Source organism: Solanum stenotomum, chromosome 10, assembly GCF_019186545.1.
Source record: "Solanum stenotomum isolate F172 chromosome 10, ASM1918654v1, whole genome shotgun sequence".
Lineage (NCBI taxonomy): Eukaryota > Viridiplantae > Streptophyta > Magnoliopsida > Solanales > Solanaceae > Solanum > Solanum stenotomum.
The window spans coordinates 3942618-3969050 of NC_064291.1; the positions used below are offsets into that span (position 1 = coordinate 3942618).

At 36.2% G+C, this 26433-nt stretch overlaps 1 protein-coding gene across 4 annotated transcripts; it reads left to right on the top strand.

Annotated features, from left to right (window-relative positions):
- The first annotated feature begins 340 nt into the window (after positions 1-340).
- On the top strand, positions 341-26139 carry LOC125842377 (transcriptional corepressor LEUNIG_HOMOLOG-like). Of its 4 annotated transcripts, XM_049521659.1 has the most exons (18): positions 341-443; positions 7115-7221; positions 7910-7967; positions 10782-10879; positions 11236-11348; positions 11438-11745; positions 12195-12234; positions 12319-12421; positions 21228-21277; positions 22241-22390; positions 22535-22576; positions 22801-22936; positions 23161-23270; positions 23371-23517; positions 24074-24229; positions 24587-24703; positions 24809-25006; positions 25588-26139. In XM_049521659.1, the coding sequence occupies exons 4-18, from the start codon at positions 10807-10809 to the stop codon at positions 25735-25737; spliced, it is 1893 nt and encodes a 630-aa protein (XP_049377616.1). In that variant the 5' UTR covers positions 341-443; positions 7115-7221; positions 7910-7967; positions 10782-10806; the 3' UTR covers positions 25738-26139. The 4 variants fall into 4 exon arrangements, with proteins under 4 accessions (XP_049377616.1, XP_049377618.1, XP_049377617.1 ...); XM_049521661.1 differs by lacking the exons at positions 7115-7221; positions 7910-7967 and having other exon boundaries at positions 363-443; XM_049521660.1 differs by lacking the exons at positions 341-443; positions 7115-7221; positions 7910-7967 and adding an exon at positions 8573-8641.
- The last annotated feature ends 294 nt before the right edge of the window (positions 26140-26433 follow it).

Below are 26433 nucleotides of genomic sequence, written 5' to 3' on the forward strand. Positions count from 1 at the left end.
ATGATGTTTGGATTAATTATGCTAAGAATAAATATATAGAAAATAATTATATATTTTGAGATATTAAAAATGAAACTAAAAATAAAAATATATTTTAAAATTTGTAGACAAGTCCTCTTGAACATAATATATTGAATAAATGTTCAAAATTTACCCAAAAAGTACTTCTTCTTCCTCAGTTCCCTTGATTCCCCCATCAAACAACTGAAACCGTAGAAGTTAACAATGAATATGAAGAATAAAGGAAAAAGCACTAAGTCGTCAATGGTGAAAATTCCGCCATGGATGGAACTGCCAGAAGGTATATAGGAGTACATGTTGCAGAGGCCACGAAATGCCTACAGAGATACCGGACTCTACACAGAAAGTTTTGCACTATGTGGAGGCGAATGTGCAGGGATACTTCGATACTTTTAGACATGCCTTACGACTTAGAGAAAGAGGTAATTTCTGGCTCTTGTTTGTTTTCCTTGTTTTGAATTTTTTAAATTTTCCATATGAAAGCATGCTTTTTTTTTGATAAAGCGAAGCGAGAACAGCTAGAATGATTAAAAATTTACTTCTAGCGCAATTATGGAAGCACAATAAACGTTGCTAGTGGCGACTGATTGGTGGGCCTATAGTAAACATGCTAATGAGGGTTCGACTAGGAAATATACATACAATGATCAGTTCCAGCGTAAGTAGAATCTACAAAGCGGGGCAAGATAGATAGAGAGAAAATAAGTGGATGCTGCTGATAGGAGGAACAAATTTGTGTGATATTGCACAATTTCCAAGTAAAAAAGGAAATATGTATCTATTTCAATTAGTTATGAATGCATTCAGAGAACACACGAGAACAAGGAGGGCGTTGGATACTTTGAATATCAACAAGTTTCCTATATCAATCTGTATAAATAAATGTGAGATTTTGATAGGCCATAGGGATTGAGAAAATTATTTGTTCTGATGGTGCAGCAAGTGGAGGAGCAGCCATATGAAGGTGTTTACGGACGCCGATACGTGGTTTGTGCTACCTCTCACCACCATCTTTGCACTTCCTGCATACTGAAATCCCATTCTAGTTCCTTCTGTTCCATTTGCTTTGATGCCTTCCTCCATAACGCCTCCTCCCCCTCACCAGCATCTCCTTTGTTTAAAGTGCCCGTCTATCTCACAACTCTCTTGCGTCGCTGATGCTACTTCCTCCTCCCCTGGTTACTTGTGCCCTCTTTGTTGTAACCTTAATTTCACTTTCTTTTATGTTACTCCCAATGATGCTAAACAAATTACTTTGATTCAATCATACATCTTGGAATCAACAATAACACCATTGAAATCAACCTCCATTTGGCTAAACAGTTGTTTGTCGCTGCTACCATTGCTTTTAAGTCTTTCCACAATGCTGCCATTATTGCCAGGATTAACGCTGACATAAGGGTCTAGGAGGCTCTGTCAGCTAAGGCCTAAGCTGCTCAAGTTTTGGACAGACTAAAGAATCTGCTGTTAAACCAAGATCATCAGCTTGCTTCCAAGTTCTTGCCCACACTTGTTTTTTGAAATTGGTAAAGTGTATTCAATCAGCATTAAGTCTATGCTGGCCACCTCCAAAAAGTTTACAAAAAAGAAAAGAGAGATACTTACAAAGAGCCTATAAAATCCACTAGTTGGATTTCCTCTTCTATATTCTGTTCTTTACACCAAAAACCTAGTGAAGTAATAACTTTCCACTTAATCTTCAAAATAGAGGATTCTTTTCCTTCAAAGATCCTCTGGTTCCTCTCCTTCCAAATGGTCCACCAGATGCAGGCTGGGACTGTCCTCCACCATTTTTTTTGGCTTTTGCTTCTTCCTCTTCTGGTCCAACAACTAAGCAAATCTGCAGTATGTTCAGGCATGATCCAGTTGATACCAGCAATGGAAGTGAACATAGCCCAAACTTTGTGTCGTTACTTTGCAATGCATGAAAAGGTGTTTGTTGGTTTCTAGTGCCTCCTTGCAGAGGAGGCATCTAGATGCTATGATGGACCCCCTTTTTTGCAATGCCTCATGTGTCAAGCATGCTTTCCTAGCTACTAGCCAAGTGAAGCATTTCACTTTATTAGGAGCCACACTCTTCCATATAGTATTGAGTATTCCAAGGTCCAGTTGACTTGCCTGCAACAACACTCAGTCCCCTTTTGTATACCCTGTTAACAGTGAAAATTCCATCATAGTGGTGCCTCCAAATGAGTTTGTCTGAGTCTGTATTAGTGCCCGGGAAGTTTCCTATTAGTTTTAGAAAATCTACTACCCATGGTATTTCCCAATCATTTAGGGGTCTTCTGAAAGTCAGGTTCCACCCTTGAGGGGACCACATTTCTTGTATACTGCATCCAGTATTCAAGCTTATTGAGAACAGTCCAGGAAAAAGGGAGTGAAGAGTGCCATGACCACTCCAGTCCTCTTCCCCAAAAAGTATATTATCTCCCCTACCAACTCTAACTTTAGTGTTTAGCTTGAGAGTCATCCATAGATTCCTGATAGATTTCCAAACCCCAACCCCATATGTATTAGTCACTTTATTAGTGCACCACTGCCCCTCCGGACCATACTTATGAAGGATAATCTCCCTCCACAAGGACTGATTTTCTTGAGTAAATCTCCATAGCCATTTGATAAGTAAACTCTTATTATGAAGCTTTAGGTTCCTCACTCCTAGACCTCCATAACTCTTGCTTTGCTGAACTGCGCTCCATTTTACCAGGTTGAAACTTTTCTCAATCTTGCTTCCTTGCCATAAGAAATCCCTCCTCAACTTGTCTAAGATTTCCACCACCTCACCGGGGATGGGAAATAAAGACATTACATATGTTGGCAGAGAATCTTGGACTGCATTGATCAAAACAACTCTACCTCCCAGGGAAAGGTATTGTGATTTCCAAAGAGCTAGTCTTTATTCTGTTTTCTCTATTATTCCATCCCATATATTCACAGCTTTGTGATTAGCACCCAATGGCATTCCCAAATAAATTGTGGGCAACTCCTCTATCCTGCACCTCAAAATATCTGCCAGAGACTGAATTTGTTGCACCTCTTTCACTGGAAAAATATTGCTTTTCCTTCGGTTAATCTTCAACCCAGAGCAAGCTTCAAAGATCACCAGTATCACCCTTAGGTGGCAAATTTGTTCTTGTTCAGCTTCGCAGAAAACCACAGTGTCATCAGCATATAATAAGTGAATCACCTCCATGATTTCATTGTTCCTGTTCTTAATGCTGAAGCCTTTTATCCAGTTGTTTCTTGCCCACACTTGTTTCTGATACTCCAGGTAACGATACAGGAGAAAACAGGATACATGAAGTGAAAGGATGCTCTTCTCAATCTTCAGATGCAGATGATTGTGATACCCTTGACGTCTGATGATTAACTCAAGTAGTTGCAATTCTAAAACATGCTATATAAGTTTTTTCTTTTTCTGTTATGTGGCTGCTGGCCTATTGCAACTTCACTCTATTTTTGAATGCTCAGCTATTTGAGGAGCTGTTTTTTTGGTGAATAGAGGAATCAAAATTATTCATTCAACTGTATCTAGCTCACTGTTATCTGTTAATGCCTCTCACAATTTTATTTTTTTTACAAATGAAAAATGATTGGTGTGGAAAGAATCCATCAGGAGTGAAATAGAAAATGAAACCTTGAGCTCCCAAGCAGTGGAGGATCCAGGATTGAAGAATGTGTATTTTTATAGGAGAGTGATTGATATAGACTGATAACTGCTTAATTTTACTGGCTGTACATGAGCAATTGCAAAGGATAAGTGACCATCTTTTGTTAATTACTTATATTCATTCTTGCTATATAAAATTGTGTTTTTTAAAGTTAGCTGGTAGAAAATTTCATCAGTTAAAGTAAAGTGTGGCGCCACAATTTGTGGAAATTAACAAAATATTATACTTTTATAAGTTTAGTACTATATAATCAAATTTCAATCAAAATAACTAATTTCAACATTCCATATGCAATAATATCAGTATTACTCCAAATCCTCGATGTTAAGATTTAAAGAATCAACCTGTGTCTCGTTGGGATCATTTGCGTGTCACTGTTTGAAGCACATATTTATTTGAAGTACATGCTTCAACCATGAAGCCATGATTCCTCACTTTACATCCCATTTAAGCAACAAAGCAATGACATTTAATAACACTAATTTAACTCAAAGGAAGAATAATCGGAAGGACTAAGGACTTCCTAATTATTCTGTTTGTCATGTTTTGTACAATACATTTGACTAACTTAATTTTTTTTCATAAGGACAGGTAAATCTATTTCACAAAGGCTTAATACATAGTTTACCCCTCGTGCTTGTATCCAAATCCCTATTACATACCTCTCTTCAGGGAAAACCTTTTACAAGCAAACATTTTAGACAAACCATCGCTGCCATGTTGCACGCGCCTAGTTTTACACACAAAATAGGCGAGTGGAGAGCCAAAGAAGTGTCTAAAGCTTCATCAGAACGCCTCCTGTCTACATTTTTAATATCATCGTCTTTATTGTCAAGAACATACGCGCAACAACAACTATGAAAACTGACTTGTTGACATCGACAAGAAATAAACTTCAACGACAGCATTAAAAAGTTAATATTCTTAGTATGGTAGTAATATTCATAATAGCTGTTCCACCAACTTCTATGTGTGGGACTAATACGGGGAGAGTTAATTCTCATAACTATTTTGGAATTTATACCTTAATCATCATAAGAAAAGGTGGGGAGAGGAAGAAATAAAGGATGTGTCTGCACATTCTCCCAATTGTATATTATTCCTTCTCTTTTGTCTTTAAATACCCATCGGAAGAATTTTTACTAGTAGGGTGAAGAAAAGAGTTTGGGGATGAGAGATGGCCTATGGAGACTCTGGGATTTTGTTTATGTGGGAATAAGAGGGAGGGATGGAGAAATGAAGATGATGGAGAGGTGGCCACCGGTGGATCTGTTTTTTTTTTCTTCAAAAAAGATGAAGTATTTTTTATTTTTTCCAAGTTAATGACACATTTCACAGCGTGACATATACATGTTCTAGAAAACTGGTCAATCACAAAAATGGCGTGTCTTAGACACACTTGGAGAAATGTTTGGTGCGTAAGGTTCCCCTGAAGGAAGGGTGTGTAATAGGGATAAGGCTACAAGCTTGAGGGAAACTATGTATGAAGACTTTCATAAACAAACGGTACCAAGTTGGTACTACATCAATACAATCAAACTCGAACTAGACCTCATACAACTGGAGGGAATCTAAGCTCTCTAGCATAACATCAGTGTCCAAATCCGAAAAAGGCATTACACCAAGTCATAAGATTTTGAATACATCCAGACCAAAAACATACCTCTTATAGACCCTTTGGGGTGGCCCAGTGGTTTGGGCTTGGGACTTCCATGTTGGAGGTCTCAAGTTCGAAACCCCTTGCCAGCGAGGGGTTTGCCTTCTGGGTCGAGCTCGTCGCACCGGGCTTGCCTAGTGCGGGTTACCTCTCCTATGTGGTTTGCGAGCTATTGCATAGGAGCGGGGTTTTTACCCTGTGCGCACCCAAAGGGTAGCGGCTGGTGGTTTCCCTTGTCATAAAAAAACAACATACCTATTATAGTCCCGCAAGTGGGGTCACATAAATTTTACCCCTACCCTTGGAGGATAGAGAGGCTGCTTTAGATTCTCGGCTCGAGAACATGTTTGAACACAGTGCAAGAGTACAAAGCAATGATGAAAATTATGAAAAAAAGTACTTACTGTAAAATAATGTAATGTAGATAGCAACGTAAATTAGACAACAGCGGTACTAAAAGAGTAAAATCAAGGGATAAGATAACACTAGCATAAAAATAATAACTGATAAGGAAACATATAGATGCTCCAGACTAGAACCCCACTCTATCACAGGCAAGGGGGGAAACGCTCGACTACCCACTGGCCGTCTACCTTAATCCTCTCTATCCTCAAAGCATCTAGGACTTCTTTCAAGCCATTGTCCACATAATGCATAGGGGAATGATCATCCATGTCTTCTTTTGCCTCCTTCTCACTGGCTGACCCTTCAAACTCCATAAGGCTTGGTTCACATTTGCAAGCATGCCCCAATGTATACCATAAAAATTCAGAAGTGTACACCATATTACCAATAATACTTACACAGATGGCACCAACTACATAGGCTAAGTCGTGCTTTTCAATTTTGTCCCGTGTCAGTCATGCTTTGTGGGCTGCTATCCAACCAAAACATGCAATCTTGCTTGGAGCCCGTCTTCCGAATCATTTTCTAAGGCCTGTTACTGTTATTACTGGTCAACTTCCTCAACAGCTGGTGCTAACATGATTTCACTTGGAATTCTTTTTCCTTACTGCCTTCCCATCACGTAGAGTCTTTTGGTACGCTATCCAATGCAATTCCGTTAGTAATCTCCAGTAATATTTTTACTCTTGTCAGTTTTCTAGTCATGAAAATTCCTTCTAAACTCTTTCTATTTAGAAAATTCCTTCTAAACTGAAAATTATAGCAATTACCATCCCAAGCATCAGCAACCACATAACTTCTGTTGATTACACTGTACAAATCAGGAAAGGCATCAACTTGGAAAGCTGTTATCAATTTTAAATATTAAGAGCAAAACTTGTTGGACCTGTTGTGGGAATAATGGAAAAATATTACTGATTCATCTACAAGATAGCTAGCAACCACCTTCTACCTTATTTGGAAAAAATAATCATTATCCTCCTTAAGCTCCCATCTTGCAGATTGCAATAAAAAGAGAGGGAATGTACTTTTTAGGCCTCTGTATTTTCTTTTTGAATTAGTTATTTTGGCAACTTTTTATACTCCCTGTTTGCGTTACCTTAAAAATTTGTTCCCCCTGCTTTCCTTCGTCCATCCTCCTCCAAATGAATTAAAGGATACCCTCAAAACTGCTTTTTTGATATAATGATCTGCGTAGATAGCATATTGCATGTATTATCTTTTCTATTGGTTGATAAAGTAATATAACATATTGTTTTTATCCTATTGTATATTTGCTCTAATCTTCTGTATTAGAAATATCATTTGGAAATTTTGCTCTAATGCTGCTATTAATTCAATTTCTGCTTTTATTCACCAGATCAGGAAATCTAAAATGACTTAGTATTGCATATTGGGGTATGGTATGTGACGGCTTTGCTGAAGCAGTTCAAAAGCTCACATTGTTAGAAGAGTTGAGGCTGGCAGGTTGTAAATTTTAGTTTGTGTCTTTTAGGGAATGGAGTTGACGAATATAACGTGTCTTCTCATGATAACATGTATGCTGGTTATTACTTGGGTTTTTGAAGAGATCTACTAGTGGCCATGTTTCTAGCATTAGCCTAATTTTTGAAGTTGTTGGGTGTCTTACGTTATCAGATTATGAACCATTCTTCATGTGTTCACTGAATGAGTATTATCAAATGTATCATATTGCCTTATCAGTATTAGTATTTCCCATCTAGAAAGAGCAAAATGTGTTTTACCTATTCTACATAACAAAAGTTCGAAGAGCAAGATGCTCTATTATAATAGTACTTCATAGATCCTCAAGTCAAAGTAATTCCACGATTATGTGTCTATGAAAATGTAGAAAAGATACTCCTATTAAATTTTTACGCCCCAGTTTTTTGATATATCAGGTATAGGTGAAGAATAAAATTATAAAAATAATACTTGTTATAGAAACTTGTAAATATTGTTATAGAACATTTCAATGATTTGTTTTGCATCAATTGTGTTGAATATTATAAAAACGAGTGAATTAATAGGACATTTAAATGAAAAAAATGTATTACACCATGTTGTCCTGAAACTCTAGCTCATTTGTTGTTTTTCCCCTTGTTGAGCTCTTTTTTGGAGTGAAGTCTTGTAACCTTGACTTTTTTTTACATAGGTAAAGGACAAAGAGAAAAATAGAACAAAAAGGGAAAATTTGGATGAAATCTTTTCAAGTGAGTATTTATTCAATCCATTACCTAGTAACCTTCAATTTACAGGCAGTTTATGATTTTGATCATTTCCTTCAAGCATGTGGTTTATTATCTGGAGTCATCCATCTTTATTCATGTGGGAATTTATTTCTGATTTGGTTCTTGATCTCAAGATGCTTCCTGTTCTTTTTTTTACCATCATTTTAGCAAGAGTGGCATCAAGAAGGTTGATGGATATGTATGTATACAAAAACTCTGATTCCCTTGAAAATGTAGGGATCTGAGGAATTCTAGCAGGGTATTTAGTCATATACATTTAGCATGTTACACCAATAGGCCAAAAAGCACAAACACTTGTTTCTAACTTCACAAATAGGCTTATCATTGCCCTCAATAAATCTCTGTTCTCTTTCAAGCCAAAGTACCAAAATTACATGCTGGAATAGTTGTGTCTTCTTTGTGCACCCAAGGGTATGGTTTAATGGTCATGATGTGATTTAAGAACCATGAGGTCTCCGGTTCAGTTCCCAGTAGAGGCAAAACACACTAGGTAATTTTTTTCCATGTGTCCAAACCTTGGTGGACAAAGTTATCGGTTCCTATGCAGGTGGGAGGTAGCCCTGTCGAATTACTCGAGGTGTCTGCAAGCTAGCCTGGTTATAAAAAGCAAAAATAGTTGTCTTCACTGTTTTAGGGTGCGTACATGACATTATCTCTGTCTTGAGTTGTCTTTATTAGGATACTATCAACTATGTTCTTTTTTGAGAATGGTTAACTTTACTTCTATATATCCACATGTATACTACATCAAAGTGTAGTCCCTCTTCACAAAAGTTGTCACTTCACAAAAACCTAGTATTTTTTTACAAATATATATCCACATGTATAATACATCAAAGTGGTAGTCCCCCTTCACAAAAGTTGTCACTTTACAAAAACCTAGTATTCACAAAAGGTGATGACTTCACATGCATCATATTAGAGATGTTTGCTTTTGTATGATCAGAGGCATAAGATTGATGCAAACCGTTATCAGCCACAATGTTTTCCACAATCTGTGATACCTGAAAATTTAGAAATCAAGCATTTAGTTAGCAATCATTTCATATCAGTTAAACATGAACAAGACATAGAAAAGGTCCATAGGTAGCACATTATCAAAGGAATCAGTGGTCAATACAACATCGTCAGGGAATCTAGATCTGTATGCTTCATAAAATTTACCCCACCAAACTTACAGAAATGCTTCATGGGGAGAATTAATGGCTGAAACGAACCACAAAATCAAAAATCATTACTTCAAAGCTCGATATTACATCACTTTACTCAATCAAACATATCTCTCTAATATAGTAAAGGACAATTAATACAGTAAAAACATTCAACACTAGGTAACTACGATGCATCACATCAATGAAAGAGAATGACCTCAATTTATCAACCAAATTTCAACATGATCAACAGTCTACCATATGGTGATATGTAAGAATTACCAAACAAATTAAACATAAGAATTTTGCGACCCTTTAAGGTAAACAACAACCATTACTAAAATCCCTCCTAATTCATTAAGTGATAATTTTTAGCAATTGATTAAAAGAGAAAATTCATTAAAAAGAGTTACTTACCAACACGATTTTGATTAGCCTGAATTGCATTGGAGAATGCCTCACCAGCCTCTATTAGACATGTAATCGAGAATTACACGGTCAAGTCTGAAAAAACACAAGCAAAGAAATCAAGAAGCATGGTTAAAAAGAATCAAACAAAGGGAAAAAATCACATACAACAAAAATCAAAAGAAAAGTAGACAAGTAGAGATTATCAAGTATATTAATCATCAAAAACGTAAGTTAAAATAACACTGAGGGGTAATAGCTTTTGCTATAAAATAAATGAAGATCTATTTTGTAAAAACACTTACGAGAGTTGAGCCGCCAAACTGTTCATGATTACCAAAAGCAAGCCCTTAATTAACCACGGAAAAGAGGAGGAAAGGAGATTTGGGCAAGAACAATTGGGAAAGACGACGACTCTCAAGAACCAAAATCCCACTTAGATTACACATAGAAGAATGCATATGCACATATATATATATATATATATATATATATATATATATATTTAAAGCATGGAAGCCGTTAGCAAAATGTCGTTTGTCTTTTTTACTCTTTTAAAATGGTGTTCACTCTAGACAAAATAATTATTTAACTAATTCATGATATTTATGCTTAATAACTTCCCTACTATCTAGGAATAGTCATTTAATAAACTCTTTAATTATGAGGTAGAACAACTAGTATATTACCCTTTTATTAAATGACTATTTCTAGATAGTAGGGAAGTTATTAAGCCTAAATATCATGAAATAATTAAATAACTATTTTGTCTAGTGTGAACACTGTTTTAAAAGGGTAAAGTAGACAAACGACATTTTGCTAAGGGCTTTCATGCTTTATATATATATATATATATATATATATTTGGTGTAATCTAAGTGAGATTTTGGTTCTTGAGAGTCTTCGTCTTTCCCAATTGTTCTCGCCCAAATCTCCTTCCTCCTCTTTTCTGTGGTTAACTAAGGGTTTGCTTTTAGTAATCATGACCAGTTCGGCGGCTCAACTCTCGTAAGTTTTTTACATGATAGATCTTCATTTATTTTATAGCAAAAGCTACTAACCCTAAGTTTTATTTTTTCTTACGTTTTTAATGATTAATATTCTTTATAATTTCTGCTTGTCTACTTTTCTTTTGATTTTTGTTGTATGTGATTTTTTCCCTTTGTTTGATTATTTTTAATCATGCTTCTTGATTTCTTTGCTTGTGCTTTTTCAGACTTGACCGTGTAATTCTCGATTACATGTCTAGTAGAGGTTTCCATCAGGTTGGTGAGGCATTCTCCAATGCAATTCAGGCTAATCAAAATCGTAATGGTAAGTAACTCTTTTTAATGAATTTTCTCTTTTAATCAATTGCTAGAAATTATCACTTAATGAATTAGGAGGGGTTTTAGTAATGGTTGTTGTTTACCTTAAAGGGTCGTAAAATTCTTATGTTTAATTTGTTTGGTAATTCTTACATATCACCATATGGTAGACTGTTGATCATGTTGAAATTTGGTTGATAAATTGAGGTCATTCTCTTTGATTGATGTGATACATCGTAGTTACCTAGTGTTGGATGTTTTTACTGTATTAACTGTCCTTTACTATATTAGAGAGATATATTTGATTGAGTTAATGTGATGTGATATCGAGCTTTGAAGTAATGATTTTGTGGTTCGTTTCAGCCATTAATTCTCCCCATGAAGCATTTCTGCAAGTTTGGTGGGGTAAATTTTATGATGCTTACAGATCTAGGTTCCCTGACGATGCTGTATTGACCACTGGTTCCTTTGATAAGGTGTTACCCATGGACCTTTCCTATGCCTTGTTCATGTTTAACTGATATGAAATAATTGCTAACTAAATGCTTGATTTCTAAATTCTCAGGTCTCACAGACTGTGGAAAACATTGTGGCTGATAATAGTTTGCATCAATCTTATGCCTCTGATCATACAAAAGCAAACATATCTAATGTGATGCCTGTGATGTCGTCACCTCTTTTGATGACATCCTCTCCTGTGATGGAATCCATTGGTCCTGATGTTATGGATGCTGAAATTCTAAATTTGTTGTCAACTTATGATACCAATTTTGCGTCACTAGATTTGTCTTCTCAAAGAGACATGACATTAGGCTTACAGTTTCCTGAGATAGGTGAAATGGGTGGCATGCTTCCGTTTGCAAGAAATTCTGGGTAATACCATGTTATGTTTATTGCTAAACTGATCATTCTTGCCACATTTTAATACAATGTCTGCGTAGTTACTTCAACAAGTAAAGGTTGAGCGCTTGATGTGATGTGTACTTTGTTCTCCTTAATTGGTATAATATAATTGTCTTAAGCTGCTAAGGCAACAAAAGAAAATTGAACAAAGTCATGTTCTTATTCTTTCTGTGTGTTGCTCTTAATTATGACCTTCTGAGATATGAAATTTCAAGTGTTCCTTGCAAAACTTGGCTATTAAGAAATGCTCATTAGTCTAGTAATTAGAACCAACTGCGTGGCCTATACTATGCGATAAAATTTTCACATTAACTAGATGGTCCAAACATGTTTTGTATATGAAATCACTATTACTTTGATTGTGGAGTTGGTGTATCAGAATCTTCTAATTTTGTTTGTTGTATGTTCATGTCCATCAGCTATCAAATGCCAACTGCACCTCCGAAGTGGAATGCAAGAGTGTGTTTACATTTCCTCACACTTTTGCAAACTTTTTTAATGAATAATTAGTTGAAAAGATTTGACAAGTTTTTATTCTTTCAGGATGACAGACCTGGCATAGACTTGGGAGGACCTATGCTAATGGAACCAAGTATTCATGCCCCTGCAAACGCTTTGCCTTCTTCACTGGAACTTTATGATTCAGGTCTGTTTGTAATTTAACATTAAATATTTTGCATTTAGTTTGTAAATTTTTGTCTTTTGCTTTGGTCTGTTGACTGTTTGAACATTAATATAGTCTGCAAATACTTTATATATATATTGAAGAGCACTTACTTATAATGTGTAGCACATTATAAATTTCTTTTTTTTTTTAGATTATTGTGTATCTCTGCCATAAACATCAAAATAGTATTTCTGCTTTGCATTTGATTCTCCAACTTAAAGGGATTATCTTTGTATACTAAGATAGGGTCTGATCAGATACTGAATATCTTGGTCATTTCCAAATTGAAAAGAAGAATTACATTGTTGAAAGATGCACAAGTAATCAGATTAAGATTGTTTAGTTTTTGCTGATACCTGAACCTGCTAACTAGGATTTGCTGATCTATTTGTAAGCTATCAGTCCCTCCAGAACAAATCAAACATTCCTCTGTTTTAGTAGGAAACTAATAACAGATGCTCAGCAGCTCTTGATATCAAGATTTTCAACAACTGCTCCTGAATGCATCAATTCTCTTTCCAAATATGGATGTTGATATTTTGAGAAAACTTCTATACTTAGTATATATAGGAAAGAAAGTTATGCGAAGAGAGAAGGATCTCCTATTATCCTTGAAATGACGAAGAGACATGACGAATTTGTTACTTCATGATAACACAACCATTTGAATGTGTTCTTGAGTAATTAGCTTTTACCCGTAAAGTAATGGCACATTGGTGGATTTAGGCATCAGGAGAGGTTTGAAGCAATAGTCTTACATCTAGAACGGATGATTGAAGCTCTAACACTGATGGTGATAACATTGCAACAATACAATTTGTCCTTGTTGGGTTGTCGAATAAATTGAGTTGAACTCTTAAAGTATACTTTATAGATTATTATGACGGTAAATCCACATTGGGACATAGAAAAGTAAAAAATTGTGATATGGTCCACATCAAGTAATAATGATTCTGTTAGGAGGTTTATAATATTGTTTGATAGAAAAGATGAAGCAGATGTAGTGCATGGTCAGTCTCTTAGTTAAACTTCTAAAGATTAAGATTCCTCACGGTCAAATTAGGAAAATTGACCATTTGTGGCTGGAAGTAATCGTTAACAGATGGGATATGTTTTTTTTTTTTTTTGATGACAAAGGAAACCCGCAGCCGCTACCCTTTTGATGCGCACAGGGTAAAACCCCCGCTCCTATGCAATAGCTCGCAAACCACATAGGAGAGGTAACCCGCACTAGGCAAGCCTGGTGCGACGAGCTCGACCTAGAAGGCAAACCCCTTGCTTTCGGGTTAGTGATTTGTCTTAGATCTTTTTGGATGAGTTGTTTCCTGGAGCAGAATGTATATGATTGAGGAAGTTTCTTAAATTCAAAATTCAATATTCAATTGAAACTGTGAGAAATATAGGAAAAGAATATTATTGAATTGTTGTTGTGTCTACATTATTACATTGAGACCCTATTTATAGACCCTAGAATACAATCCTTTACCAAGTAGGATACTATTTGGTATTCCTATTTTTATTTCTATTCCTATTCCTATTCTAATAGGATTGTATAAACCTATTCCTATTCTTATAGGATTGTATAAACCTATTCCTATTCTAATAGGATTGTATAAACCTATTTATATTCTAACAGAAACGATCCAAGCAGAAACTCATGCCATAAATTCCATCCTTCTCCGTAAAGATATGGCACCTGGGCCTAACTCAATCCCAAAAGCTAGCTCATGAGGGGAGGTTTGTCCAAGTCCATATAAGGAGACAAAATTTGCATCTCTCTACTGATGTGGGTCTTCCTAACACTTCCCCGCATGCCCAGACCTCAGCGGAAGCGTGAGCGTGAACACTTATAAATGGGGCCCAACATCGGTGAACAACAAATTGGGATGGGCTTGGCTCTGATACCATGTAAAAATATATGGCACCTAAGCCTAACTCAATCCCAAAAGCTAGCTCATGAGGGGAGATTTGTCCAAGTCCATATGAGGAGACCAAATTCCCATCCCTCTACCAATGTGGGACTTCTTAACACTCTCTTCCAAACAAGCTCAGATAATGAAGCTCATCTTGAAGCCATCATACTCTGTTTAAAGGCCTTAGTTCTTAGCCTTGGTCGAGTTCTAGATTTTTATCAAGTATTTTCAGTCAAGGTAACTTATTTCATAGTTTACTCATATGTGAGTGGTCAATAATAATTTAATCTAGGTCCTTCTAATTTCACCAAGGTCCACTTAAAAGCTCAAATTATGTCTACGACTCTACTAGTTGTCAGTTTGGATGTCCAGTTAGGAATTCTTTCTCTTTCCCTTTTAACCATCTTAAAAAGTGAGAAGTTTTTATTTTGGCAATGGTAATTGCATCTGTATCTGAATTAAACCAAAATAGTGCATTGCTTGCTCTGGAACTATATATAAAAGAGTATTCTATGATCTACTGTCTGTGACTAGAGAGAATCTAAAACATCCATGATAGAGACAATATCATTGGAATACAACTTGTTACCACAAAAATATAACGGCAGAACACAATTCAGTTTGACTTTCTCCATACTATTCTCTATACTCTCATAGCATCTAAGGTTCCTCTCCTTCCAAATTGTCCACCAGACACTAGCTGGGACAATTCTCTATCTTTTCCTATACTTTGCCTGTGTACCTGCTTCCTTGCAGCTCAGAAGAACTTCTGTGACTCTCCCAGGCATGGTCCATGAAATTTTCTTAAGATTCAGGAACAATCTCTGTAGCTGATTTATAACCATGCTGCGCAGGAAGAGATGGTTAACTGTCTCAGCAGTTTCACCTTAAAAAAACACCCAGGACAGCTGAATTCCCCTCTTCATTAAATTATCTTGTCTAAGAACTGCTTTTGTGGCCAACAATCACACAGAACAGGCAACCTTAAGAGGTATCTGAACTTCTCAGATGTTCTTTCAAGGCTAGTTTCTTGGCATCTGAATGGGATGATTTAGCTTTCTTATTCAGCACCTACTTTGTAAGCACTGTCTTTACTCTTTAGTACCTTGCCGGATTAGGATGTCTTGTCCAATCTCCAAACCTCCAACTGCTCAATTGTGCTGAAAAAGTCACACACTCTGAATTGTCCACCATATACTAGCTGGGACAATTTTCCATCTTTTCCTATCATTTGCATGTGTACCTGCTTCCTTCCAGCTCAGAAGAGCTTCTGTGACTCTCCCAGGCATGGACCAAGAGATTTTCTTAAGATTAAGGAACAATCTCCGTAGCTGATTTATAACCATGCAGCGCAGGAAGAGATGGTTAACTGGCTCAACAGTTTCACCTTAAAAGAAACACCCAGGACAGCTGAATTCCCCTCTTCATTAAATTATCTTGTGTAAGAACTGCTTCTGTAGCCAACAACCACACAAAACAGGCAACCTTAAGAGGTATCTGAACTTTTCAGATGTTCTTTCAAGGCTAGTTTCTTGGATCTGAATGGGATGATTTAGCTTTCTGTATTCGGCACCTTCTTTAGTACCTTGCCAGATTAGGATGTCTTGTCCAATCTCCATACCTCCAAGGGCTCAATTGTGCTGAAAAAGTCACATACACTCTGAATTTTCCAGTCATTTAGATGTCTTTTAAAAGTAAAATTCCAACTTGAGGGGATCATAACTCTGCAACTGTTATGGGATTGAAGTACCAAGTTAGGGATATCTGGTAATAAAAGTTCCATGATGCCAGCCTCGTGCCATTCATCCTACCAAAAATCAATTCTTCCACCATCTACCACTTTGATCTCAATGTTTGGTTTGAATTCATTCCATATCACTAATGGATCTCTACAGACTCGCACCATAAGGTGTGGTGACCTCTTTATTTATTCAGTTCTCAGTCTCGTCATATTTGGCTCTGATTACTTTGCTCCGTAAGGTTCTTCCCAAGGTTGGTCCAAAGGGACCTGATGGTCCTCCATAGTCTAACTCTGCAAGTGTCATTGGATTCATCAATGCATTGTCCATTTTGTTCGTATTTCTGCTGTATTATATTCTTTCACAGGGCTGGTCTGTCCTCAACATATCTCCACAACCATTTCTTGAGCAGGCTGCTATTTTGTAGCTTCAACTTTCTAAACCCCATACCTCTATGCTCCTTGCTCTGCTGCACTATGTTCCGTTTCACCAGGTTGAAACCCTTATGCTCCTTGTTGCCATGCAATAGGAATTTTCTTCTTAATTTGTCTAGAACTTTGAGTACTTAGCTGGCATAGCAAAGAGGGACATCACATAGGTTGGCAATGAATCTAGCACAAAGTTGATTAGAATTAGCCTGCCTCCTAAAGTGTACTGTAGTCACTTTTGAACTAACTACCTAAGTTGTGTCGACTTTGTTGAGGATATAATTAAGTAAATAAAAATGTGCTCTCTCTTACAACTTAAACTTTTAGATGAGATAGTTACATACTTGAGCATAGTATCGAAGCACGCAAAGGTCCTGAGATCGAGTTTCACTGCAACCCATTATTAAAGAGAAATTTTACGTGTTTGGCTCATGAAAAAGAATCGGGCCACAGGTGAGGGGTCGTACTGAGAATATAATTAAGTATATAAAGTGTGCTCTCATTAACAGTTTAAACTTTTAAATGAGATGGTCACACTTCAACAAACTTGAATCTGCCTAAATTGCTTTCTCCTTCTCCAAGCAATTCTAACTTGGAATGCAAGCACAAGGAAGAGACTAATGTTATGAGGGCTTGGGGAATAGGGTTTTTGGAGGAGAGCAAGTTTGTAGGTTTGAATTTTTGAGAACATGTAGTGATCTTAAAATATAGAATAGAAGGTCTTCACTCTTCACACTTACACCTTTGGTTAATTCTCTTTCCCTCAACTCTCATACCTATTCTAGAACTAAAACTTTCAATACATAAGGCTTAGCGATGGACTTTAAAGTTACTATACTATTATAAGAAGAAGTATATTAAATAGCCAACTTTAGGTTGATTCAATCAATGTGTCGTGGTGTAACTATTATTATATACAAGTTTATGGAACATGGTGTTACTTTGTTTTTCGAGAAAATAAGGAGCACAATGTTACTCTAGAATGATAAATTGGTAACGTGTCACTTAGAATGACTTATTGATGAGTCATGGGCTACCTTGATAGGAGTACTACCTAGACTATATGTGGTAATATCTTAATTATTTTCGATATATTTCTAACCAACCTAAGATTTCAAATTGAGTTTCTTAATTTTTTTAATTTTTTTTTTTATGACAAGGGAAACCTGCAATCGCTGTTCTTTGGGTGTGCACAGGGTAAAACCTCCGCTCCTATGCACTAGCTCACAAACCACATAGGAGAGGTAACCCACACTAGGCAAGCCTGGTGCGACGAGCTCGACCCAAAAGGCAAACCCCTTGCTTTCGCTCGCAAGGGGTTTCGAACTTGAGACCTCCAACATGGAAGTCCCAAGCCCAAACCACTGGGCCACCCCGAAGGGTAATTGAGTTTCTTAATCTTGATCGCACAATTGGGCTTATAGCACACTAGCCCAATAAAATGAATCACTAGTTTGATGTTCATTGCAGTTCTTTGAACATGTGCTTCTATAGCACATGTGCGCCACCTGCTTGCCCCATATGAAACATGTAAGGATATTCAACCTCAAAAAAATTGATGACCTTGGTACATCTTTTAGTTACCATTGTTCAAGTTCACATAAAGGAAAGGAATGAGGATGATGGATTGATGAATGTCGTTTTGGCCTTTGAAAGGGTCTCATGTAGAGCTATGTGATTGGCTACATTCAAGTATTACCAATTTAAGATCTAAGGGGTGGGGGGTCTACCATATGAAAGCCTGCCCAACTAGCTTACATAGAAAAAGATTCTTGAATAACAGTTGTTTCTTTGTGATTCCCTTCCTAACCTAGCCAAGCCACACGAACACCATTTCGGATGGAAATGACATGTGGTATAGATTTATAAATATGCTTGCATGGTTGGGATGGGGTAATTGAGAAGTGTGAGAAGAGGCTAGCAAGGTGGAAGTCTTAGTACCTTTCACTAGGGGGAAGACTAACTTTGATAAATTCTGTGCTTGATGCACTTCCAACATATATGATGTCATTATTTCCTGTCCTACCAGGAATCATCAATAGGTTGGATTGCATCGGGAGAAAAATTTTATGGCAAGGGAACAAGGAAAGGAGAGGATATCACTTAGTCAAATGGAAAACTGTGATCACTGAAAAGAGAGTTGGGGGTCTGGGGATCAAGAACATGAAGAACCAGAGCAAAGCTTTGAGGATGAAGTGGCTTTGGAAGTACTCAAATGATAATAAGAATTTGTGGGGCTCAGTAATAAAGGCAAAATATGAAGAGAGTGATAGTTGGATGACAAAGGAGGTTACCACCCCCTATGGTGTTAGCTTATGGAAATCCATTAGAGAACTTTGGAATGAATTCAAACCTAACACCAAGATCAAAGTGGTAGATGGCATAAAAACTAGATTTTGGAAGGATGATTGGCATGCAGAAGGAAATATGGACTCTCTTCCCTGACATCTACAATTTAGTTCTTCAGCAACAAAGTACTATAGCTGACTTATGGACTCCTTAAGGGTGGAATTTTGTATTTAGAAGACACCTCAATGACTAGGAAATTCAAGGAGTAATAGAATTTTTTAGAAGCATTGATCAATTTAGTGGTCTGGAAATAGGGCGGGACAGATTGCAGTGGTTGGGAAACAGTAAAAGGATTTTTAAAGTAGGTGCAGTGTACAAGAAGTTGAACCATCAAAATCTGCAGTTACTCAAGTGGCCCTGGAGACATATATGGAAAGCCAAGATCCTCTACAAGGTGTCTTGCTTTGTGTGGTTATTGGCTAAAGAAGCAGTATTGACACAGGAGAATGTAATGAAGAGGGGAATTACACTTTGCTCTAGATGTGGGAAAACTGCAGAAACAGTCAATCATTTGTTCATCCAATGCAAAGTCACTGGCCAGTTGTGGAATCTGTTCCTGAGACTTACAAACATCTCCTGGTCCATGCCTGGGAGAATTTCAGAGGCTCTATATAGCTGGGAAGAAGCAGGGACACAAGCAAAAAACAGAAGTAACTGGAGAATTGTCCCTGCAACTATTTGGTGGAAAATATGGAAAGAGAGAAACCTTAGAGTTTTTGAGAATAGGGAGAGTAGTATGCAACAAGTTAAACTGAATTGCATTTTGACTCTGTGTTTTTGGTGTAATCAAATTTACTCTTATGATACCGTCTCTATCATTGATGTCTTAGACTCATTATAGGGATATGTCGGTATTATTAGAGTTCCTTGTGTAAATACGGGTTTCAGTACAACCTATGTACTGTTCTACATAAATAGAAACAATTACCATTTTCAAAAGATAAATAAATGTTGCCTGCATGGGTCTAAGGTTGCTCTTGTTCCTTATTTATCAGGTAATATTTAGTTGTTCAACTAATTAGAGATATTAAGCGAGCTGCGAGCCCCATTTGTTTGTACATACAACTCGACTAACTCAACCTTAGCATGTTTATCAATTTTGGCATGTGTAACCTTAAGGCCAACTAATGTTGTTGAAAATAATTATTTTGACATAAGTATAAAGTGTATTAAGAGTTTATCAAGTATTACACTTATAGAAAACAAAAAAAACATTATATATTTAATATAAAAGTATTTTTCCTCCGGAAACGAGGTAGTGGTAAGGTATGTGTACGCTCTACCCTTCCCAGAATCCACTTGTAGGATTTCACTGTGTATGTTGTTTGTAATATAAAATTACTTTTCGATTTGATTCTAAGATACAAATTTATTATACTAGTATATGTGTATTATACTCGATTTTAAGGTTGTAAATTTGCTTGTTACTATAATGATTTGTGTTTGATCTTGTGTACATATATTCGAATTGAGCTCTACTCCAATTTGAAGCTAGTTTGATATATGAGCGCAACTTGATGAAACTACACATGTGATATCTATCGTTGACTCCCATTCTCTTGGTGATTATGCCAATGGCTAGTTAGAGATTACCTTCAGTAAAAAATTTACAACTAAGTTTGTATATGACACACTTCCCCATTTGGGTAGAGATGCATGTTGTAGGTTGAAGTAAGAAAGGATGAACATATGACAACTTAGGAATAAGATCCACCAAAGCAAGTATGCGCCGGAGGCTTTTCTAAAATAGAACTTTGATACAATGCCCTTTCCCTTCACATCTTTTTATCTTTTTGAGTTTTTTGAAGATGAAACTCTGTATGTGCAATTAATTTCCATTGAATTGCTGACCAAGATTTAATCACTGTAATTTCTTAGTTTTAGTTCCAGTTTCATTTTGAAGTTCGATTCATTATCAATTGGCAATTTTCACTGCAAAATACACTAGGAAAACTAACATGGAAGGAAGTATGAAATAAACAGACAATCTTTAAGACTTAGATTCAGCAAAATAATCAGTTTGATGAGTGCTATTCAGTACATGTTCTCTTTAGAAAAAGCACCATGAGAAGTTCGTGTTGTGATCAGATAGATGAATTTCAAGTACTTTTTACCATGAAATTTTACAATGTGCCCAAGTAGCTCGGAATTGAGGCCTAGCTGGTTTTTTTATATATTGTACAATGTTCCATCAGGTTGTGTTGGCATTTTATGCACTTTTGATCTCCTTATCTTTCTTTTCAAAATTTTAAATTTCCTTTTGATCTTCTTATGCTTTGTACCCGTAGATCACCTTATCTTTCTTGTTAAATTTATATTTCCTTTTGATCATCTTTTTGCGTTGTTGTTCCTGCAGGGAACAACATATCTCTCCAACAAGCATCTCATCAAGGATGGCCATCCGTTGTGAGTACTTTGAACTTTTGCGTTAATAGAAATGTGAAGTCCATTATGGTGTTTAGGACCTCTAGGTTCGGGTCAACTTTTAGTTAGTTCATTCCTTTCATATTCAACCCTGGGAGTTGCTTCAATTCCCCGTCATTAGCCATCCAGTTGTACATCCCAATGTAATAGTGCCAACTAAATGTCTTTTGAGAACTACACCCTTTCCACTATAGGATGTTCTACCAAATGTAGTACTCCCTCCGTCCCATTTTATGTGGCAACATTTCCTTTTTGGTCAGTCCCAAAAAGAATGTCACTTTCCTTATATGGTAAGTATTTAAAGGTGCAATTCCTCTTTTACCCTTGTTGGTCCCACTTAATCTTAAAATAATACTCCAATACATTTATGAGGAGAGAGAAAAGTGAGTGTACTTTTTAAAGGGCAATTTGGTAAACATTTCAAAGTCTTCATTTATTTCTTAAACTCCGTGCCCAGTCAAATGTTGCCACATAAAATGGGACGGAGGGAGTAGTACATAGTACATACATTGGATAAGCTCAAACTTCCTGCCCTTGCAAGTACTGTTGATTTCTTCCGTATGTTCACTCAAGCTGACTCAAGTGGAATAGATGCAGGAGTAAGTTGAATACTCAAGTAACTATTTCGCTCCTAGGGATTGTAACATAATGCAATTATTTTGGCCATGGAAACCATGAGTTGGTTTTTAGAATTTTCTGGTTGTTGAAATCTCTTTGTAAAAACCTTGTACAACAAGTTATTAGTAGTAAAATAAGAACTGTAACTTAAAACTCAACTTTAAAAGCAGAAACCTATGTAGAAGAAAGAAAAAAAGAGAACAATTTCAAAGTATTTGCATAGTCCAGTAATCAACAGATTGAGGGACAAAATATAGGTTTACCCTACTACACTGTTGTGATTGAGATTTTCTTCCTGCCGTAACTTTTTCTTCTGGCATTGAACAGATGTTAGTTGATACAGATCAGAGGACCCCAGAGTTTTTACCAACTAGCCATCAAAAATTAGCACCTATGGGAGGACTTAAGAGAAGATCTGGAAAGCAACCTGCAGTGCAGGAGAAAATAAACCAGCTGGGACTGCAGTATTCAAATAAGGTATGGCTAATATCACAAAGCCTGTTGCTAGAAACTGATTTTATTTGAACGTCGTTAAATTTCAGCAATATTTTAGCACTGCCAGAATTGAGGAAACATGTGCCCCTGTTTGGCTTCTAATTTCTTATTTGTGTTTTGTATCAGAGTGGCATAAAGAGGAAAGCTCCATTGAGTTCTTTGGCATCCGTAAGATCATTTTTCTGCATCTACTTCTTAAGCCCTTCATGTGCTGGTGATTCGTTTTCAGTCTGCCGCTGATAAACATCATCATTTTTTTGGATTGGACTTCACTTTCCTAGTTTGTTCTTGTCTCTGTCACCATAATAGTCACTTGGACGAATGCGTATGGAATGTCAATGTAGTTTTCATCTACTTTATTCTTGCTCCTTTAATATTTTCCTGAATTGTAGGTTTTCATAAAAGCTACTGTCTCTGGTGTTGCAAAGAATAAGACTATAAGCTGCTATTCCCAAGGAGATGATGGTCTGGTCATTGCAAGTAGTTCAATCGATGCATCGATGAAAGAATTTGCTACTCCGCAGAAAGGTAGGGGACAACAAGTTTAATGGTTCCTAAGAAATCTAATATTAAAAATGTTGCAATTTAGATAATTGACTGTTAACAGAAAATGTTAATCCTCCATAAGGACTATACATAACTGGTGTCACCTGTTGTTTGGCTCTATACTCACCTTGTTAGGTTGTGCATCTAATGTCATATTGAGAACCCAATTGGCCACAACGGATAATTGATTTCATATTGCTTTGCAGAAAACTCTTTTAAAGAGATTAGTAACCTTGACACAAAAATGAGCAAGCTCCTATGTTGCCACTTCAATTCAAAAGGAGAGTTGTTGGCTACCGGTGGAGACAACGGGAAGGTTTGTCTTATTAATCTTCAACAGGATTCTAGCTGGTCAGATGGAAGAGTGCTTGTCTGAAATTCTCCCATTAACAAACTTGTACTGTGATCTATGTTAGGTTTTGATTTGGGAGTTAGGAAATAACAGAACTTGTAGTGTACAAGGGCATGCTCATCAAGTCACAGATGTCTGTTTTAGACCAAACTCAACAGTGTTTGCATCATCTTCGTTTGACAGAACTGTGAAGATATGGGATGCAACAAAGGTACTACCACTAGTTTCCATTGCAGATCCTTTGTCGAATGAGTCTTTCAGTTACTTTTCTTTTAAGTTGTAACGGCTCACAAGTAGCAGTCAGCACAGATTCAAATCACCAGGATATATATTCATTAGTTCTATGATTTTCTTGTTCTTGGTCCACATTATTTCTTCTGATTTCTGTGCTAATATTATCCCGATTATTTTGCTTGTACTGCAATGAGAACATATATTTATTTTTAGCTGCTCATTGAATTTTCCATGTGACATTTATTGTTACATTGTATTTTTCAGTAGTGAGAATACTCTAAACATTTGTCTCAATTATATCAAATATCAACATCATAATATTATGTTGTCTATAATACATTTCATTTGAGTCAATATTTGAGGAACTTGCCTGTTACCAAAACATCTTTAGACCTTTAGAGTCTTTTTATTTTCTACTGATAATCAGGATTTCTCATAAGAATTACTGTATAATCACTTGAATTGCTTACTTTTGATCTGTGTCTATTATAACCACAATACGGTACATGTTTCACCATTTTGTCTTCATCCAGCGAAGCAATCCTTTCCAAAAGCTTGTCGGCCATGATGGGCATGTGATGTCAATAGATTTTCATCCAACAAAGTTGAGTCTCCTCAGTTCTTGTGATAGCAATGACGAGATTAGACTGTGGGATGTCAATAGCGGTGATTGCAAACTCAATTTTAAGGTTGGTGTCTCTATTTTCTTCTTTTTCTTTAGATGTTGATAAAAAGGCATCTCTATATGACATATGAAGGCTCCATACTTCGATAGTTAGCTGTTGTTTCTGTTTCCATTTCTATTTGAAGATTAATTAATTATCCAATTCAAATCATTGTTGAATGTGTTTTTTCTTGAATTCTTGCATTTGATTGTAGGAATTGTTTTTTCTTCGTAATTTCAAGAAATTTCAAGGTTTTCAAAAGAACATCTGTATCACATTCAACAACGCATTGTACGGTGTTATGAAAAGAGTGGTTTATTGAGTAATAACTATAATTCATTCATGAAAAACTGTATTGATTAGCTCTTGGTACAAATGCAGGGAGGTATTAGTCAAGTTAGATTTCAACCTCAACTTGGGGACTTTTTGGCTAGTTCTACTGGAAATATTATAAATATTTTTGATGTAGAGACTAACAAGATCCAAAAAAAATTACAAGTAAGATGCTTATTCTTGATCATCTATCAAGCTTTTGTTTTATATATCTCATTAGTTGTGTAACTATATCATATCAATGTGGTTTCGTTTTTTATTTATTTATAGGGACACGTCAAAGACATCCATTCAATCTGCTGGGAGATGAGTGGGAGCTACCTGGCATCTGTGAGTGAAGATAGTGCGCGGATATGGTCTGTTAGTGACGGAAAGTGTTTATATGAATTGTACTCTAGTGGAAATAAGTTCCAGTCATGCACTTTCCACTTTGGGCATCCTCTAGGGTTGGTGATTGGTTCTGATAAGGTATGCTTACCACAATTTGGACATTTTCTGATAAGGGTTTGAGTTCATACATAATTTCTTTGCAGACTTGACTCAATTAATATATATATATATATGCAAAAAACAACAAATATAACTTAGGATTCTTAGATATTGAACCATTCCGAAAAAAATTAAAAATGAAATACAGAACTTTTCTCTTTGGCAGCCAAACCCTAAGAAATGAAAAAGGAATAATACGAGGGTAAGAATATGCGTTGTCTGCAGGTTTGCGTTATGGTGTCATAATAATATGTCTTGGAATGCTCATTTTGATATGAGGTTTTCTTCCGAGAGTATTGTTGTTATTCTTGCTATTTATTTAATCTCAATAAAGAAAATGTTGATTGCATATTGATTTCATTTGAATATTTTTTCTTCCCTTCTCGTGTTTGATGATTTTGCAATGCTTCATAACTTCTCTGTTGAGGGAAATTTACGACTACTAGAACTCCAAACTGAGTAGTTGTCGTGTCAGATCTGAAGTTTATTCACATGTATAGTCCTTGATTATTTTTTCTCCTTTTACCTCTTTATCTGATACCTGTTAAATGTTGTTGCAGTTGTTGGAGGTGTGGAATCCTTTCTTGCAGAGGAACATAACTAGACCATATAGTGCTCATTCTGGTATAATTACTTCATTAGTAAATTCACCTTCGAAAGGAATCGTAGCTTCAGTGAGTGATGACCAATGGATCAAGATATGGGAATGACACTTCTTTGTGGATCAAGATACAACAGTCATTCTTCCTTGTTTCTTTTATCCAAATTACATCAATGAAACTATCAACTGCATATGCCCTTTCGCAGCGCGTATGCATTTTGGACCAAGGAAGGTGATGTTGTTCTTGGCACATCACCAGTGGAATGAGTTATTTGAAAGGTTGTTTCAGTTACAAACATTAACTGTTGTTTTAAACTCCATTTTATCTCTTGGAAGTTGAGTTTATTTGAAATGTTCATTAGACTTGGTTATAAAATGACAAACATTGATATGATTAAATGAATTTGATTTCTTAAATTGGGAAGTAGTATGTAATAGTAATATTTTTTTGTTAAATGATGCTTTATTTCATATATTTATATCTATATAAAGCTAGGCATAGAAATAGTGACTTGGGTTTCAATTGATTCGGGCTAAAATAGTTGAAATAAATAGTCATTGCAACTACGCGAGTGGCGATTTTGCATTGATCTTGTTTCAAGGAAAGCTGTGTAATTTATGTTCTATAGGATTAGAACATATTATTTCGTTGCTACTATCTTTAGTCAATATGGTATATATATATTGTATAATTTGCCCTATCGCAGATACACACACACTTCTAAAATAACAATTGTTCTATAACACTTAATTATATGTCTTTCATTGTTACTAACTTTGGACAATATATTGTACTAGGTTTATC

Coding starts and splice junctions, on each gene's coding strand:
- LOC125842377 (XM_049521658.1), top strand. CDS start 10,548: ATGACCAGTTCGGCGGCTCAACTCTC. Junction 10,574..10,781: donor AGTTCGGCGGCTCAACTCTC/GTAAGTTTTTTA, acceptor GTGCTTTTTCAG/ACTTGACCGTGTAATTCTCG. Junction 25,007..25,587: donor TGGTGATTGGTTCTGATAAG/GTATGCTTACCA, acceptor ATGTTGTTGCAG/TTGTTGGAGGTGTGGAATCC.